Raw genomic sequence first — 19,274 nt, 5'->3', positions numbered from 1 at the left:
GCGCGGGAACGGTGAAGATGGAGGAGGTGAAGAGCAGTGAGAGGTGCCGCGCAGTGATAAGGAGCAGGGCCGAAGGCAGTAAGGGAGGTAGAGGGAGCAGTGAGGGGAGCATGGGGAGAGAAGGGGGGAGGGGGGAAAGAGCGGAGGATCAGGAGAAGCAGGGAGGATGAAAAGGAGAGAGGAGAGCGGAAAAAGAGAGGACGAGGAGCAGTGGAGAGGAGGCAGGTGGGAAAAGAAGGAGGGAGGAGGAGTGAAGGAGAGGGGGAGAAAGAGGGGGGAGAAGAAGGGGGGGGAGGGGGGAAGAGGGGGGAGAGGGGGAGGGAGAGGGAGGGGGGGAAGGAGGGGAGGGAGAGGGAGGGAGAGAGGGAGAGAGAGGAAGAGGGGGGGGGGAGAAAAAATAAGAGCAGGCCGGGTGAGAATGGGGCTGTTGACGCGCTTTAAAAGCAAGCTGGACAAAAGAGGTGATGGTAACTAATGCGTCATCCGGCTTTAATCAATCGCCTCAAGAGCCTCTTGGTGAAAGAGGGCAACACAAGTTGAGGCGGTCAACGGTTGCCTCCATTATATGGAGGCAATCTTTCAACAAACCAACAGGTAAGTATTGCATTTTACATGGATTGTTTCTATTCTCACTTGACATGTCAATAAGGTCATACAGTAATGCATATGTTGAATTTCTTTTGTCCCTCTAAAGAATGCAACATCTTCCACCCTCTGGGGGAAGAGGAAAGCTCCTCAATAATGACCAAGAGCTTGCCATTGTAGAAATGGTTGTTGCAAATAATGCAATAAAACTGAGTGAAATTCAAGCTCGAATTGTGGAGGACCATGAGATATTTAACAATATCGAAAGCATCAGCCTCCCAACCATTACGCGGACATTGTCTAAACACAGAGTGGGGATGAAGCAGCTCTCACTGTTCCCTTTGAGAGGAACAGTGAGAGAGGTAAGGAGCTACGACCACAATATGTCCCGGTATAGTGTATATTCAACTCAATGTCCAGTTCTATAAGATAGTAGATAACCTACACAGTAATAGGTTACAGTACAGTATGATATACAATAATGACATGATATACATAAACTTTGTTTCAGAGAGTTATGGAATTGGAGGCCAACCAGGCCCTTCATGAATTCATTTACATAGATGAGGCAGGATTCAATCTGTCCAAAAGGCGTCGACGTGGACGAAATCTAATTGGAAAGAGGGCCACAGTTGATGTGCCAGGACAGAGAGGGGCAAACATTACCATGTGTGCAGCAATGGCAAATGCAGGATTACTCCTTCCCAAATGTCAGGTTGGACCCTATAATACAGAGCGCCTCCTCGCCTTTCTCAGTGATCTCCACCAGCGCCTGGTACCAGAGCAGGACCAGGAGGGTGAAAACATGAGGACCTTTGTCATTTCCTGGGACAATGTTGCTTTCCACCATTCACAAGCAATAACAACATGGTTTGAAGACCACCCAAGACTGGTAAGTCTCTTCCTTCCACCCTATTCACCTTTCCTCAACCCCATAGAGGAGTTATTTTCTGCATGGAGGTGGAAGGCTTGTGACCAGATGTCCCTCCTTGAAGCCATGGATGCTGGATGCAGGGATATCACAGGTCATGATTGCCAAGGGTGGATCCGACATGCCAAGAGGTTTTATCCCAGGTGCATCGCCTTGGATGATATCAGATGTGATGTTGATGAAAACATGTGGCCTAACCCTGAAGATCGCAGGGATTAGATACAGTCATTTTGTGCTTTTTTGTTCCCCCTTTTTTATCTGGGCTTTTTGCTGGTTCTTTTTTTTTACAGAATGCTCTTGTGTTTCATGGATATTTTGTTCACTGTAAGCATTACTGTAAAACTTTTTCTGTTCTATTACTGTATACTGTGTTTCTACTGTACTTCCTTTAGTAAACAGTAAGGAAACAAAACTGATTTGCTTTTTACTGAAATGTGTTTGAATGTGAACATTGTTGTACATGTGGACACACAGTTCCCAACCAAGACATTTAGTGTAAAAGGTGGATTGCATGTTTTGCAAATACATGAAACATAAATCTATGCAGTTTTTATAATGTCAACAATAGCCAGTATTTTGAAACCTGGTGTACTTTTATTGACTGCATGTACCTTGTGAAGTGAAAACAAGTGTTATTCTTTGACAGAATCATTTCATTTGGAGTCAGATTTCCAGTGTTTTGGTAAAGTCAGTGTGTGAAGAGAAACGTGTTCTGTCTCGAAATGGAGAGTTAGTATATATTTAACAAAATGTGTTTTTGAGAAGAAAATTATCCATTTGGCCAGTTTTGTTTTGTAGGTGTCAGTCTGTGTTAAGAGTTTAGAAAAAGTATCCGAAGTATGGGTAAGCGCTTGTTAGCGATTGAAAAAAACTGTAAAATGATGCAGTTTCTGTAATTCCATCTGATGTTAGTGTTTTTTATGTCATTGTTCTATGATTGACTAAATGTTCCTGTTGGGAGAGAACATGTGTTAGTGTTTTGGAAGAAGTATTTGATTTTGAGACATGATTGCATTGTTTTGGTAAACATAGTGTATTGTGTTAGTGATTTATTGTATTTTGAAAATCAGTGTTGGAGTTTAGTTTACAATGTGTGATTTTGAGCATGAAATTAACTGTTTTGCCAATCGTGTGTTGTAGGTGTGTTGGTGCGTTAAGAGTTTAGGAAAGTTGTTAAAAGTATTGAAAAAAGTGTCATAGCGATTGTGAAAAACTGTAAGAGAAACTGCAGTGCAAAACACAATCTATGATCAATACAATCACTATTGTCTATTGTTTAAGGGCAGACCTGACACATAAAATAATGCAGTTTCTGTAATTACATCTGATGTTAGTGTTTTGTATTATATTGTTCTATGATTGAGCTGCTCTGACCGCAATCAGTATGAAAGACCAGACGGTTCAGCGCGACCATGCGCCCCGACCGCGCTGAACGCACATAGCGTGAAACAGCTTTAAGGCCTTTACAGACGCCAGATCTCAACTGAACAACAATCATTTTCTATCCCTTGTGTCAAGTTCCTGGGACTTACCTAGTCCAAGGAACAATGAAGCTGTTCTATAGAGGCTTGCAACATTTTATAAAAAACACATTTTAACTAATTGTTATGTAAATAAACTTCTGCCTCTTCCGTGTGTGCAATTTCCAATAATACTTATGTCCCTGAAGTTCTATAGCACAGGGAGAAGTGGCAACTTATTGTTTGGTTATCCATTGTTCTTGATATCTGATCTATTTTTGTTACGCTATACTCAGCAAACATCACTAGACAAATACAGACATTATGACTGAAATGATGCATATTCGTGTTTGCGTTTTCGTGCATGCAGTGTGTGTGACCTCAGATCCGGGTTCTGGCAGGATAAGCAACTGTATATAAGAGGCATGTTTTCTCCTGTTAGATACTTCTGTGACACTGCAAAGGAAGAAGATCATTTTGCAAAAGGTTTGCTATAAACTCTTATTTTCTGTCCTCTCTTTAATGGATTGACAGTCGCTAAGGGTAATTCTTCTCTGTATACAAGTCTTATTAACATGTTTGTTTCTTTCTATTGAAGGTCGCCTTCATCAACTTCTCCATGAAGATGCTAGCTGTGTCCGTACTTGTTGCAGCCATGATGGCTCTGACTACTGGTGAGTAGGAGTGATTAAGCAGTGTATGTACTCTGAATATTTACTGTTTAAGAGAGAGAGGGAAAAGAGATTGAATACATTTTTTGTGGCAACACGAACAACAAAAGTCACTTACTCTTGTGTCAAATGGTCCAGTTCTTCCAGAGGCAGAGGCCGCTGCTGTGGGAGGACAAACAATTCAACCAAGTGAGTTTCTCAGATTTCTATTACAGTAAAGCACATCAGGCTATATATATTTTTCTTTGATTACATTTTTTTACATTTCATCTGTAAAATTGAGATTCAACATTGCCCTTGCTTGTCTATGTCAGGAGAAGATCATGTTGTCAAGAGGTCCACACACTGTGAAAATGGTTGGTCTGTGTACGGAGGCCGCTGTTTCCGCTACTTCCCAGGATCCACCAGCTGGGCTGTGGCTGAGGTAGTCAGGATGATTTGAGTCCTTATTCTCTGTGTTTATTCTGCTTGAATTGACTTGTACATTTTGCACACACATTTTGCATCTTCTTCTGTTTTCTCATATTACTCAGGTTTTTGTTCTTGGCAACTCTCTGTATGTGTGTCTTCACTGTAGAGATCCTGTCGCGCTTCACACGCACACCTAGCATCTGTGCACAACAGAGATGAGGAACATTGGATTCAGCATTTGGCAGGCCACAAGTTGGCATGGATCGGAGGCTCTGATGCACAACAGGTAAATTCAACAAGGTCTTAGAGGTATTTGAATTGTTTGTGTGTTTTATTTTTTTTTTAAGATCAATTTTTGGGCATTTGTGCCTTTAACCACTGGGGTAGCTTGGATATGAAAGGGGAGAGAGAGAGGGAAGGCATGTACTAAATCACTGCACGTCCGATTCAAACCCTTGGCCTCTGTGTCGAGGGATAAACATGTGAGCTACCAACTGAGCTACCCGAGCGCCCAGAGGAATTCTGATTTTTGACTTTTTATGGGCATTACTGCCTTTAATCACAAGGACAGCATGAAAGGGGAGAGAGAGAGAGGGAAGACATGCAGGAAACCTGCCGCAGGTCGGATTCCAACCTATGACCTCTGTGTCGAGTCCCAGAGATATTCAACTTTAAGATTTTTTTCATCACTCATACAATGTTCTAAAACCATTTTGTCTTCTAAAGGAGGGATTTTGGTTCTGGTCTGATGGTACACATTTCAACTATGTCAACTGGTGTGGAGGAGAGCCTAATAACAGCAGAGGTCAGCACTGTCTACAAATCAATTACTCAGGTAAATAAAAAGACAATGTTTACCTTTATATCATAATAAAGTGTGATTTTAGACATATTGTAAAAAAAAGAGTGTTAAATATATCCATCAACTTTTGGAAATACGGTAAGTGGCAGATAGGCCAGTGATTGCTTTTAAAATAATAGATTTGATGATTGATTGACTTTTTGGGTCAAATGTGGGTTTATCAAATCATTTAACTATTAGCAATGCACAGAATTGCATAACTTACTAAACATTGATACTATATATTTTTAACATTAACATTATTAATCTAGAAATGTATGGTCTCTCAATGTACGGACAACAGCTAACGTTTTTTCTGCCTGTTGTCTGCATAGTTTTAGGTTTTGTTTCAGTGTCAGGTGTTGGTTTGTGTCATGCTGACTGACTCCTGTGTCTTTGGTACTCACAGATCATAAGTGCTGGGACGACGACAACTGCAATGTTGGGAGAGGATTTGTCTGTGTCAAGAAACAAGGATGATTCCTGCACCAACACAGAGGCATGAAGTAGGGCTACTTACCATGATGCGCAAACATTGGAAGATGTGCGTTTGTGTCCATGTTTGTGTCCTCATCTGTATTTGTGTCTTCAGTCTCATCCATAACCTAAAGTCTTTAACTCTCTAATCAAATATTTCTTAGCTATCGCTGTAACGCTACTCAAGGAAAGAGGTGACAAGTGACATAAACAGGAGCTGTTTCTTAGGGCCTTGTGCTTTAAAGAGCAGATTGAATGGTTATGGAAAGGATGCTTTATGCCTATTAAGTCTATTCTTCAGTGATTTGTCTTTCTTGTATCATGCATAATTAAAAGGCTCAAGCATTGAAACAAGTTTGTTTTTGAGTTTGTGTACCACCTTAATAAAATCTTGTATCTCAAAGTGCTCCATAATACCATGAAATAATACTCTACACCACAATTCCTGGGAGTTAATTCATTTATTTTTGCAACATCTCAGTAGATCAATGGCCTATATGTGTCTCCAACACTTTGACGTTTTATGAGTATTGATCAGTGCAATTCCAGACCAATTCAAGTTTCAAGTTTATTGTCCTGTGCATTTAAAAGTACAAAGTACAGACAAAATGATATATAAATATTCTTATAAATATTCTCAAAAAATATATATAAATAATTTAGATACAGCATAATAAAATGACCTGAATAAGTAGTACAGTCTCATATGTTGTAGCAACCTATGATCGCAGCCATCACAGAAAAAGAGAGATAAAAACATCATAAAATAAAATGAAAGAAATCCACACACAGTGTCATTGTTCTTTTTTTTTTTTTTTTTTATTTTTTTTTTTGGGCTTTTTGTTTTTTAAGTTGTATTGTAATTTTTTTTATTTTGTTAACTATTTTATTTTGGGTGTCTATTGTCAGCTGTATTTTTTTTTTTTTTTTTTTTTTTTTTTTTGTTTTTTTTTTTTGGTTGTTTTTAAGCGGGGACTACAGCTGGAAATCAGCCGTTGAGGCTAAAGCTGCTCCACGACATAATAGACTAATAAACTAAACTAAACTAGTCTCACTGCTTGAAGATTTTTTTTTTTTTAAGAAGATAAAAACATGTGACCTGGCAATACTCAATTGAGCCTTTAAGAAGCAGTGGCGGCGCCAGAGATGTTATTTTGCTGGTGCTTTGGGGTTGCTGGACATTTTAGTGAGGGTGCTCTGAGATTTTGAGTTTCCCTTGACACAAATAGCCTAACATTACACACACTTGCGCAGATGCCCACCCACCTCCGCGGTTTACTAAGTGAGCGAAAGAGAGAGATTGATTTAAAGTTGCCGATACAACAGCACCATAGAACTCTGATTAGTATATTTCAAATACCAGCCAACAAGCCGGGTTCAAACAATCATTACTGCAGCTCTCATACAGTGGCTCAGAAGAGTAATGCAGCCGGCCAAATACACAACCCATGGCCAAGCACACACATAAAAACACACACGCATGTATCCACACAGTTTTCACACTTGCACATATGGTCAAAATAATGTAGTCATATCTGTAGTGACTTAATATATCTAAATAAGCCACTGAGGGCGAACATGTTTTCTGGGCTAAAAATAAACCAATGTCCTGTATAACTTTAGATTTGGTGATCCATTTATTCACATTTTTGTTCTTCTACGAGACAGAGATAAGAGTAAAGTTCTTGCATGGACCCTTATCAGCTGACTCCCCCACTGTGGCCTGGCTGTGCGATCCCCCGGTCTAATGTCATTTACAGCAGGGTGACGTTAAGCATCCTCAGCTGCAATCACGGCCGTGGTCAGATCACCTTCCTCCAGACGCTTTTCTTCGTCCCGGTTGGTGACAAGTTCACCATATCACTCATTTACAGTGTGTTTGTTTTTGGTGTGGAGCGCCTTTTTGGCCGCTCAATGCCCAGACCCAAGGAAGACACCGGCAACGCCACCCGGGGAATTTCACCCCGAGAATAGGATTTGACTAGCTCGACAGTTAAACAACTAAAATACAGAAAGCACACAGGTTTGACTTATGCACAAAGCCAGAGACGTAGTTTCGTTAAAGACAATTTTATTTATACAATTACTAAAAAAACATCAAGTTTAAAATACCATACACACTAAAATAAGGGAAATGAGTGCTGAGGCCTTACCAGTGGAGGGACAGGGTCAAGGGGTGTGGGATCTCAGGGAAGGATCACCCCAATCCAGAGGGGGAAAATGTACTAAAATATTGTACTCAAGTAAAAGTACCAATACTTTGATTATAATATTATAAGTACAAGTAAAAATACCTATCTGAAAAATTACTCAAGTAAAAGTAATAAGTAGTTCTGTAAAACGAGGGGGGGGGGGTCTCTCCAATGTAGTGAAAATAGGACAAGGGGTCATAAATCCAAAACTATTTTGTTTTTAATTAAAGAAACATCTATACACATGTAATAACAACATAACACATGTCACACATGTTATTTAAGACCCTTAGAAAGGTATAATGTGCAATTTTAGTTCGGACCATCCCATAACATGTTTTCAAATAATCAACTGAAAGTAAAAGTACCATACATTGTTAGTTCTGAGGGCCATCCTTCTTTTCTTCACAAACATGAACAACAGTTATAACGCAAATCAAGGCCAAATCACGTGTTTTGACTCCATAAATGGGTTAGACCCATAGACTGTTAATTATATTAATATAAACATACCCTAATGTTCGCAGCCCAGACTAGCAGCTATCTTCTACACCTAAGTATGAGCTAATTAGATGTATGTGAATTAATTTAGCAGGTCTCCTACATACCTTGTCCTGGCAGGAGTGGGCAATTCATTTTCCCAAGGGGCCACATGAGAATCAGGGACTGTTGTGGAGGGCCGGACCAATAGGCTAAACACAATTCTGCTCAATATGAATTTTATGTCAGGCGACACATTCTCAAACGTCTCTTTTTTTTTCCTCTGGGCATATTAGCGCAGCAGAGACCACCAAACACTCTCTAATAAACTCCCATTCAAAAAATGGCTTACTGTTTTGGCGATTTTGTGGTTTGTCACAAAGCTGGTCCTGACTGCTGCATCCCTGGATCATTGTTGCTTTTGCAGCTTAACTAGCAAAGCTTCAGATGCCGGTGCGCACTCTGCATCAGTCAAGTCATTTTTTAGGGATAACAGCTCATTTACGTCCGCTAACGTCTCCCACTCAGTCACATCCAGGTCCGTAAGCAGTTACGCACCAACCAGGCTAATACATCCATGGGTCCGACGGTGCAACCATAGACAGTATATAATGGACCAACAGAGCCCGTGTCTCTGGACGGAGACCAGTGAAGGATGTTAGAAGCACTTTTCCGGTGATCTCTTCCTTTACGCAGCCTCCAACTGAGAGAGACAACGTAGACGTGACGTGAGCAACGTGTCTGAAAGTGTGAAGTCTTCTGGTAGCTGTGCCGAGGAAATCATTTGCCAACGAGACGGAGAAAGAAAACAAAAAAAAAAAGAAATAATATATTTAAAAAATAAGATAACAAAAAAAAAAAAAAATTATAAAAAAAAAAAAAAAATAAAAAAATAAATAAAAAAAAAAAAAAAAAAAATAAAAAAAAAAACAGGCTAAAAGTTAATCCAATCCATATCCTTATTTTTCTAAAAATCACATTCACCTTCATTTGGTTTGAAATAAAAAGAAAACACCGCCACCCCTCCTTTAAATATTTTATAAATTAGAAAAAAATAAAAAAAAAAAATATTAAATTTTGAAAAAAAAAAAAAAAAAAAATTAAAAAATAAGAAATTGGGAAATAAAAAAAAAATAGTTTTAAAAAAATAAAAAAATAGGAAAAAAAAAAATAATTTAATAAAAATAAATGAATATATAAATAAAATAAAATTTTGTTAAAATAAATAAAAACCTAATTAAAAAAAAATCTTTTTTAAAAAAAAAAAAAAAAAAAGGTGTTGAAAAAAAAAAATTTTGGAATAAAAAAAAAAAGAGGTCTTTTTAAAAAAAAATGTTTTTAAAAATAAATAAAGGGGTGTATAAAAAAAAACCTTTTGAAATAAATAAATGTGGACTTAAAAAATAAAAATCTCTTGAAATAAATAAATATGGACTTATGAAATAAAAGTACCATGAAATAATTAAATTTATTTAATTATTTATGTATTTATTGCCTCATTTATTTATTTCATAATGTATTTCAAAGGCATATTTATTTATTCATGTTTTTAAGTATTTAAGTAATGTATTTATTAATTTATTTAATTGCGAATAAAACGGCATTCCATATGTATCATGTGAACACGCCGACAGTTTTGTTGTCATTACTTAGAATTCCTCATGGGGGAGACATAAATCACGCACTCTAGCTTTAAACATGCAAAGAAGCAATGAATTTATTAGGCTACTTATCAGGACTCCCTTGAAAAAGAGGTTTTTAACCTCAATGGGACTTTCCTGGTTAAATAAAGGTTAAATAAATAAAATCACTACTAGGGATGGGTGGATCGATACTGTGGTGGGTAGCTTCATCATTTACGCATAATTTACGCATACAATACTTTTGTATAATGTTTGTGCCAAAAACACATGACTTGTGGGCTTCAAGATAAAGTAATATTGTGAAACCACTGTACGACAGTCTACATGAAACTTCATACACAATATTCAGGGTAACACTTTACAATAAGGGTACACTAATTAGCATTAGTTAATGCAGTGATGTTTATTCCCTTTGCTGAAGGTATCAGAGCTAAGGTGCGAAAAGTTATGTGTTGAATAAGTGATCTAAGATTTATCTAACTGCCACATGCAATTTACTTAAAAGCTCTTAATATATATATATATATATATATACATATATATATATATATATATATATATATATATATATATATACACATATCTTGATATAAATTGGGTTAAGTACATTAAGCTCAGTGATAGTGGTTACAGATAATTAAAAGGTGGCTAAAGGAACTCAGACATTTAAAAGTGTATATAGGTGAAGAAATGGTCCAACATGACTTTAAGTATTCATTATTGTAGATACGTTAACTGATTTACAAACTCTGAAGGCTTCACACAAAGTCAGATCCACAGGACTCGACAGGAGCACTTTCAAACTGTTGGAGTGCTTTTATCTGATGCATTACGTGGAACAAAGCAGACTAACAGTGAAAAAGCTATTTTTATTGCTGGGTTTGTAGCATCCTCCTACTTGTAGTAGCATTTTTTTCTGTTCTAATAACAATGAAGTGCTGCGTTATTGTAAGTGAGGGTTCCACATTCCTGTCCCAGCTTGCTAGGTGCTGGCTCAGATTTGAGGTGAATGTTTGGCTGTAGATAAACGCTTTCTTCCCATCAGCGTGGACAGCAGACGCTGATGTTTTTGTTCTCTCCTTTACACCGAGTCCAACTCAAAGTAATGTGGGTACTTCCGAGCATTAAAGGCTGCGCGGTCCTGCTCTGTCCCGCTCCATGTTGTCTCTTGTTCAACACTACACATGGCGGTAGTTTACCGCTGACGTCGCGGCTCACCGCGTCATCGTCCACTCAGTCAGCAGGACAGTCTCACAAACAACATCACCATGAAGTAACGCTTAACACAGCCTGCTCACGGGGAAGGAACAGGAATCTAATGACTGGTTTTGCAATTGTAATCCTTTACTTTTACTCGTTACTGGAAAAAGTAATCGGGATTACAGTAACACGCGTTACTTCTAACTAAACCTAAATCTCTGACCAATGAGCGAGACAGCTTTGTTGTATTTAAATCTAACCTTCAGGACAGTCTGCTTTCGCAGAAATGGGAAGGGCCCAAAAAGACGAGAGAGAGAGAGAGAGAGAGAGAGAGAGAAGAGAGAGAGAGAAGAAGAGAGACAGAGAGAGAGAGAGAGAGAGAGAGAGACAGAGAGAGAGAGAGAGAGAGAGAGAGAGAGAGAGAACGGTGCTGAGGGAGGGTGAGGAGAGAACGGAGCAGCAGCAGCATCACCCCTGTTCCTCCCGTCTGGCCTCTCCCTTCTCCACGTAGGGAAGGGAGAGAGGGACGGCCCGGGTGGAAGCAGAGGTGCTGCTCAACCTGGAAAGTCAGTAAGGGAGAGGAGGAGAAGAAAGAAGTCAGTAGGGGAGAGGAGGAGAAAGGAGAGAAGAGAGGCGAGAGTAGGGAGAGGAAAGAGAAGGAGGGGGAGAGAAGGAGGCAGTAGGGGAGAGGAGGGGAGAGAAGAAGTCAGTAGGGGAGAGGAGGAGAGAAGAATCAGTAGGGAGAGGAAAGGAGAGAGAGAAGCGAGGCTAGGGGGAGGAGGAGAGAAAGGGAGGGAGAGAAGGGGAGGGCAGTAGGGGAGAGGGAGGAGAGAGGGAGGCAGTAGGGGAGAGGAGGAGAGAAGAGGTGGGAGGGGAGAGGAGGAGAGAAGCAGGCCTGGGAGAGGAGGAGATAAAGGAGGCCTCAAAAAGAAGAGGTAGAAGTTTGTTAAAAGAAAAAGAAAAAAAAAAGGCACAGACCATCTCCAGAAAAAGTAAGGGGGGGAGGTGAAAGAAAGAAGGAGGGGGGCCTCCAGAATAGAAGAGAGGGAAAAAAGCGTGGAGAGATGGGAGCAGGCGCGTTGGAGCAGCGAATGAAATCCCTCCTCCTCCTCCTCCTCCTCCTCCTCCTCCTCCTCCTCCCCTCCTCCTCCTCCCTCCTCCTCCTCCTCCAGGTAGGACCCGTGGATGTAATGATTCATGTTTACACCGTTAGCGTAGAGGCTATTCTTCTCCCTCCATTGTCTCCCACGCACGGGCAGACGATGTGCAGCAGCGCCCTCTGTGGTCACAGTTTCTGATGCTTATTCTAACGCTAGTCGTCGGGGCACGGGTAAAGTCACAATAAATCTCTATTCTGTAGCACTAACGAGGCTCAAAGTAGCAGCACACTTCAACGGTAGCAGAATGAGGGTCCCTACATGGAACCCAAGCATTGAGAACTTTGGAAGTGTACAGACAGTTTATTAAAAACCTAGTTTAGAAAGACTGAACCAGAGCCGTCTACAGAGAGCCTGTTCACTCCCATTCACGGCACAGAGGATTTTTTTTTTTAAGTTCTCGTGCCCCCCCCCCATGAGTCATAAAAAAAATGAAAATTCATCAAAAGAAGAAGAAGGAGAACCATTTGAAAAAAGGTAGATTTTATTCCTTTTGGATTTCTTGAGTTAGTTTGAGTTGTTGTTGTTACCAGGCTAGAGGTTGAAAGGTAACTTTATTTCTATGGCACATTTCAGCAACAAGGCAATTCACAGTGCTTTACATCAAACTAAATTAAAGAGCAATTAAAAAGAGGTAAAAAGCTAATAGAGAATAAGATACAACAACAAGAGTAACAGTTAAGAGTGCAGTTAATTAATAATTGATTTAATAGGTTGTATGGGAGGGGCTTTATTTTGTGTGGTGTGTCAAATGTTAATGTCTAAATAAATGACAATGTTCCAACTAAATAGAAGAAATAGGATTGGAATTATTTTAACAACTGAAATAAAAAGAGGGAGAGAATTTCAGCTCTCTGTATCAGTAGCCGGTGCTCTCTGTGATGATGAACGGTAGCCAACCCTAGCTGGTTTAAAAATCCCTTCTCTTGTCTTCTGGTTTTCCATCCAGAGCTGTTAGAAAAAGAGGCGAACTCCTCCTCCCTGCTAGCAGAACACCATCAAACAAGAAGGGAAGCACTTCTTTCTTCCCTTCTCCGTCCCATTGGACCATTTTGAAACCACTTGTTAGCTTTCCTTTTGAACAGGTAACTAGCGTAGCATGCACAGTTCAACAACAGGGCCCCCCATACCAACAGTCCCATTCTGATGTTTGAGTGACAAAGCTGTCAACGATACTGTATTACAGCTGAACAACAAAAGCATCGCTATCACATCTTTATTGGTCAACGTTGGACTTTATTCATCTCCATGAATTGAAGATGAAATCTGTTTGGGTGCAAAGTTTTAAAACCTGCAGATTGTTTTGATCTATTTTCTCTTAAATATCCAGATTTCATGTATTCTTCAGGTGTTGACTGATTTGATGCAGCTCCTCGACAGCGGTGCCACCTTCAGGGACGTCAGAGTCACCTCGGGCCCCGACTAACTCACGGGAGAAGGGGTTGTTGTTGAATCTTTTTTTTTTTTTTTTTTTGTGATTAGATGATTGAGGAGTATAGAGAAGTGGATTGGGTGAGGGGGGTGTTGGTGTGGAGGCTCTTGGTGTTTGTTTTTTTTTCCTTTCAGGGGGGGGGGGGGGGGACCTGGCTGTTGTTACCACAACTGGAGCTCTTACCGCGTTCATGCCTCCTGGGAATAATAGGGACCGTCCCGTGTTACGTTGTTTATCCGACTGCCAGCGTTCACATGGTCGGGATGCGTCTCTTCTTCTTCTGCTATATTGCGCTTTGGCTTAACAACTTGTTGCATGACTGCCACCAACTGTTGGGCGGTGTAACCATGGAGACCACAAATAACAAAGATTGTTGCTGTTTTCTTATGCACATCCAAACAGCACATGGACAGGTGTTAGTTTGTGTTATCTGCAGGACAACCAACGGGAAAGGACACGTTATAAGGTTTATAAATGGGCCTATTTATGAATAATTTGGAAGATGTTATGTCTGTGTATGTTTCTTGGCGGAGGCGTTTGTCCACAATAAACAGTTTATTGTCATTGAAATATTTTCAGTGAACCAAAGTCGCCTCCATCAAACATCAGCTGTCAACAACGCGTCACCACCTGGGAAACTCTTGTTAGCTAAATCTAGCCCCAGTTTCTTCCTGATTCTCTGAATTATGACGTTTTCACTGGGAAAAATGGTTTTCTAATGTCCTTGAACGCATACGGTATATCAAAGATTTTCTGTCACATCACCAACAGTATGAAACACTCCTCACTTCCTGTCTCCTAAATGGGCGTTATGTCTAATTACTTAGCTAAAAGTCATTCCATTAGTGTTGTCAGGGCGTTGTGAACGTTAGCTTCTGTGTTGCCAGATCTGAGAGAGTTTGTTCCTCAGACAGAAACAGGGATGGAAAACAGGACATTTTCTACACACAGCTCCACACGGGAACACACAGCTCCACACAGGAACACACAGCTCCACACAGGAACACACAGCTCCACACAGGAACACACAGATACACACAGGAACACACAGCTCCACACAGGAACACACAGCTACACACAGGAACACACAGCTACACACAGGAACACACAGCTACACACAGGAACACACAGCTACACACAGGAACACACAGCTACACACAGCTACACACAGGAACACACAGCTACACACAGGAACACACAGCTACACACGGGAACACCCAGCTACACACAGGACCACCCAGCTCCATCCAGGACCCGTGTCAGGTCTCTCCCTGGTCTAGAACTAGCGCTACTCTTCCCTCAGACAGTCATCCACTTGTCCGGCTGCTCGGGGTCTGCCGGGGGCCCCCACCAGCTCCTGTTTTCTAGCAAAGGTTCTAGAGGGGAGACAGAAAATATCTGTCTGTTTTTCACCTGATATAATGTGTATCCCCTCCCCTATTGTGACCTGGTAAACTCTGGAAATAACACACATGATGACAGGACAGAGCCTTTTCTTGTTAGGGGAGGGGATACACATAATATCAGGTGAAAAACAGACAGATATTTTCTGTATCCCCTCTGTAACTTATATGATAGACAGGTGAACAAAGCAGTTATTTGAAAAGCCATATTAAACTAAATCAAATTAAAACAGAAATCAGGTTAGAGGGCAGGGAGGGACGGGTTAGCAAAGACGAGGCATCCTTGTCAGACCAGAGAATGGACAGATGGAAGTAACCTAGATTAAAGGGGAAAATATTGTTCATAAACCTGCATGACTCCCATAGATAGGCCTATCAGTCGGCCTATATGGAGCTAAGGTGCATGGCAATATGGAACTTTGGAAAACACTGTTGATTGATCCACATTACTAAACGACGCATTAAACCATTCACACGTGGATGTAACAGACAAATAAAGGTATTTATGGAGATACATGAGTCCCTTATTAATATCCAAAACCCTGTCCAGTCTTCCACGTCTCTATTTATTCCATTTAAGAGGTGAATCTGAAGTACAGCAGTTAAAACCTGGGATGCACCGAACCCAGATTTTTGGTGTTCTGCCGAATACCGAACCTACTGGTTAAGATTCTGCCAAACCCCGAACCGAACCCTACTCCCACTCTTAACACAGTAAACACATTAATGAAGTAAACAAAGTCAACAGCAGTGCATTTTTCTTTGTAATTTAAGTGTAAAAAATAAAAAAGAATAGGCAACATTATGCCTGGCACACAAGTGGGAAAAACTATTTTTGACAAAGCCTATGTTTACCCTATCTCAAGATCCTACCAATATCCAAAATATTAGCCTTTTAGATTTATAATCCCATAAAGTAGGCTACCCCCACGCTCTATTCACATCGTAGGAAAGTACATCGCTATCGCCAGATGAGTGACAATTTTCTTTTGCAAACTTTCGCTAACCAGTGTGTGATGAAGACATATTGGGGGGGTGGAATTAGAAAGCTACCGTTAGCTAACGAGCAGCAGCCGGCCGTTCGGTCGCTCCGCTCCCGCTGTAGGAAGACTCATTTACCGAGAGAACAGCTGACAGCCCGGGAGAGGCTGTCTGGTTAACACCAGTTTTTAGTTTTTAGCTGTGACTGTCCTTCCTTTGCTGTACCTGAAGTTGCTTCATTTCGGCTGCTGTCTGGAGATTCCTTCATGCACAACTCGTATTCTTTTGGATGTTTCATACGCAAATGTCTTAACAGCGGCGATGTTGTGTATAGTTTAGGGTCCTCGTCACCACCAGACAAATCGCCATTGCAAATTGAACATGCGACTTGAATGTCCTTCTTTTGACTAAAAGTACTGCCAAACAACAACTTTTTCTGCTCACAAGTTCCATTTTCACTTTCTCACAGCTTACTGCCGTTGCTAGGTTGCTACTGCATTCCGTCTAGCTACGTCATTACGTCGTGTGGTAATGTTGATCCTCTCTGGGTGTTTCCTCTTGTTTCCTGTTTAAAGTTTACTTTCACTTTCCAGAGTGTGTGTCTCAGCTTCTTCTCTCCGTGTGGAGCTCCAGTTGAAGGTAATTTAACTCGTCTGTAACGTTTAAAATTTAAACTCTTTAAAACATCATCTGGCACCGTGTAAATTCCCTTTTTGTTAAACATAATGAAAGTGTTTGAACTCATTTCTAAACGCAGTCAAATTGTGTGTGTGTGTGTGTGTGTGTGTGTGTGTGTGTGTGTGTGTTTGTGCGTGTGTGTGTGTGTGTGTGTGTGTGTGTGTGTGTGTGTGTGTGTGTGTGTGTTAAAAGCTAACAGCCATAGACTTGTGGAAAGTCTTTGGTGTGGCGTTCACGGGACAGAGGAAGAACACACACTGACAACAACAACCACAGTCACACAGAGAGAAGGAACCAAGCTCTTATTGTGAAAGTCTGCTTCCTGTCAGGTGGAGCTGTGACTCATCAGAAAAAAACACCTGAGTTGTTCTACGTCGCAATTTTGGACTTTTGATGAAACTGTAAGTTGCTGTTTGATACTTCAACAACATGCTTAGAGTACTTTTACTACAGTAACATGTCTGAATACTTTAATCTCAGAAGGAAAGCTTGTACTTCTTCTTGTCCTCCATTTATCTGACAGCGTGTTACTCTGCACATTCACAGTTTACACACAAAGTCTTAATCAGCAGTAAGACATGATGTAATGTTCCAGAGAATCAGCTCTCTCACTGCTCCTTCTACATCAAGTACATTTACTAACAGAGCAGGACGATGGACTGAGTATTTTCACCATGTAGTATTAATAGTTTGGAGTTCTTCTTCCACTGCGTCACTGTGTCTGTTGAATCATAAAGTTTGTTGGTCACATTTTAAACATATTATAATTTAACATAACCTATATACAGCCTGTTACACTTAGATGAATGAATAATAAAATACTGAATAGTTGCAGCCCTAGAACTTAATGAATCAGGACTTTTTCTCCAAGTCCAGCCTCAGTTGTTGCCTCTCATGTTCTGAACATTGGAGTCACAGAGCTAAGAATATATATTTTAAGATAAACTCCTAATCATGTTCACTATACACATCATCACTATTCATCTGCCCGCTGCACATAGACTATATTATGTTTTACCCATCCTGCACTCAAACATTCAGCCTCTTTTCTCTCATGTTTAACAGCTATTTAGTTTATATTTCTTTCTATATTTATTGTTTATTTCATAATAATGTTTAATATATGTGTTTGTGTACAGTATGTATGCACCAACCACCGAGGTAGATTCCTCGTCAGTGTAACTTCCAGTGGCAGGAATTTAGAGGAAAGGCCAGATGGTGAAGTCAGCCTTCAGCTGGTAGTTTGTTGGTGAAGTCAGCCTTCAGCTGGTAGTTTGTTGGTGAAGTCAGCCTTCAGCTGGTAGTTTGTTACTTTGGACAGCAGGTGGAGCTGTTACATCAACAATGAGCCGAGACTCAAACACACACACACACACACACACATACACACACACACACACACACACACACTCTTAGATAAACTCAGCTGACTTCCTGTAAATGAAGAGGGGGAGGAGCAGATCAGGTCGATGAGAACAGGAAGTTGAGACTCCATTTCAGTTCAGTTCAGTTTATTCTTTGTCACAAAGTGCAATTTGTATTCAGTAAGAATATGAAGAATATACAACACAAACCACACAACAATTAACAGAAGTGTGAAGAGAAGAGATCAGGAGGAGGAAACTGAAGGCTGAGGCAGGGTGAGTGGTAATCTAACATTTATTATTTTACTGTCAAAGTCTCTGAGTCTGTGTGTGTGTGTGTGTGTGTGTGTGTGTGTGTGTTTGTTTGTGTTGTTGTGTGTGTGTGTGTGTGTGTGTGTGTGTGTGTGTCAAGGTCAAGGTCGTTTTATTTCATACCCGTAGGTAAATTCGTTATGCAGTAAAAAGAATTTGAATTTGGTCGTCCACACATAATAAACTTAACAACATACAATTATTCCACATACAAATTTACAAGTAATAATTAATAATCATCAATACTCATCATGACAAACTGCACCGCAACACATAGGTGTTCTCTATCCATGTTAATTATGAAAGAACTAAATCTTCTCTCGTACTGATATTATTTAAAACTTCAATTGCGGCCGGAACAAAAGTATTCCTGTACCGTCTTGTTTTCCATCTTGAGGCTGCAAACCGGCAACCAGACGGAAGTAACTTAAAATCAATTCGTAAGGGATGCGACAGATCACTCAAGACAGTACTTGCTTTCCGATACAGCTGATTTGTGTAAATACTTCCTAAATTCTTTTGATTTACTCCTATTATTCTACTCGCCCACCTTACAATTTGGTTTAAAGAATTTTTGTTCTTCACCGACAGGCTTCCATACCACACCCCAATGGAGAATGACAGAACAGATTCAATAAAAGCAGAATAAAATAATGTCAACATGCGTCTCTCAACGTGAAATTTTGCAAGTTTCCTAAGGCAACTCAAACGCTGTTGACTCTTCTTGCAAACCATTTCGCAATTCAGCTCGAATGACAATTTTGAATCAATAACAATACCAAGATATTTAAAATTCTCTACCTGATCCACATCCTCCCCTTTAATAATCGTAGTGACATGATCAACAGGGCGTGTTCTAAAATCAATTATCATATCTTTAGTTTTAGTAATATTTAACTTTAAATAGGAATCGTCACACCAGGTTACAAAATCCTCTACAACTGGACCATGGCCAGACTCATCCCCCTGTAGCAGGCTCACCAACACTGTATCGTCAGCAAACTTTATAAATATGCTGTTTTCATGTAAGCTTTGACACATGTTGGTGTATAGAAT

The 19,274-nt window shown here is 40.2% G+C and overlaps 2 protein-coding genes across 2 annotated transcripts in view; both read left to right on the top strand.

The window, feature by feature from the left end:
- LOC120552569 (NLR family CARD domain-containing protein 3-like) overlaps positions 1 to 19,274 on the top strand; it is a 1,238,648-nt gene that overhangs the window by 1,181,279 nt on the left and 38,095 nt on the right. The gene's annotated exons all lie outside the window — the stretch shown is intronic.
- On the top strand, positions 3,377 to 5,730 carry LOC120552593 (galactose-specific lectin nattectin-like). Its single transcript, XM_039790775.1, has 7 exons — positions 3,377 to 3,462; positions 3,575 to 3,650; positions 3,786 to 3,836; positions 3,962 to 4,071; positions 4,225 to 4,344; positions 4,785 to 4,893; positions 5,309 to 5,730. Exons 2-7 carry the CDS (start codon positions 3,596 to 3,598, stop codon positions 5,377 to 5,379), a joined length of 516 nt encoding a protein of 171 aa, XP_039646709.1. The 5' UTR covers positions 3,377 to 3,462; positions 3,575 to 3,595; the 3' UTR covers positions 5,380 to 5,730.

Source organism: Perca fluviatilis, chromosome 22, assembly GCF_010015445.1.
Source record: "Perca fluviatilis chromosome 22, GENO_Pfluv_1.0, whole genome shotgun sequence".
Taxonomy (NCBI): Eukaryota; Metazoa; Chordata; class Actinopteri; order Perciformes; family Percidae; genus Perca; species Perca fluviatilis.
The sequence above is the reverse complement of the archived record's forward strand: the minus strand, read 5'-3'. Positions and strand labels throughout refer to the sequence as shown.

Coding starts and splice junctions, on each gene's coding strand:
- LOC120552593 (XM_039790775.1), top strand. CDS start 3,596: ATGAAGATGCTAGCTGTGTCCGTACTTGTTGCAGCCATGATGGCTCTG. Junction 3,837..3,961: donor AGGACAAACAATTCAACCAA/GTGAGTTTCTCA, acceptor TGTCTATGTCAG/GAGAAGATCATGTTGTCAAG. Junction 4,894..5,308: donor TCTACAAATCAATTACTCAG/GTAAATAAAAAG, acceptor TGGTACTCACAG/ATCATAAGTGCTGGGACGAC.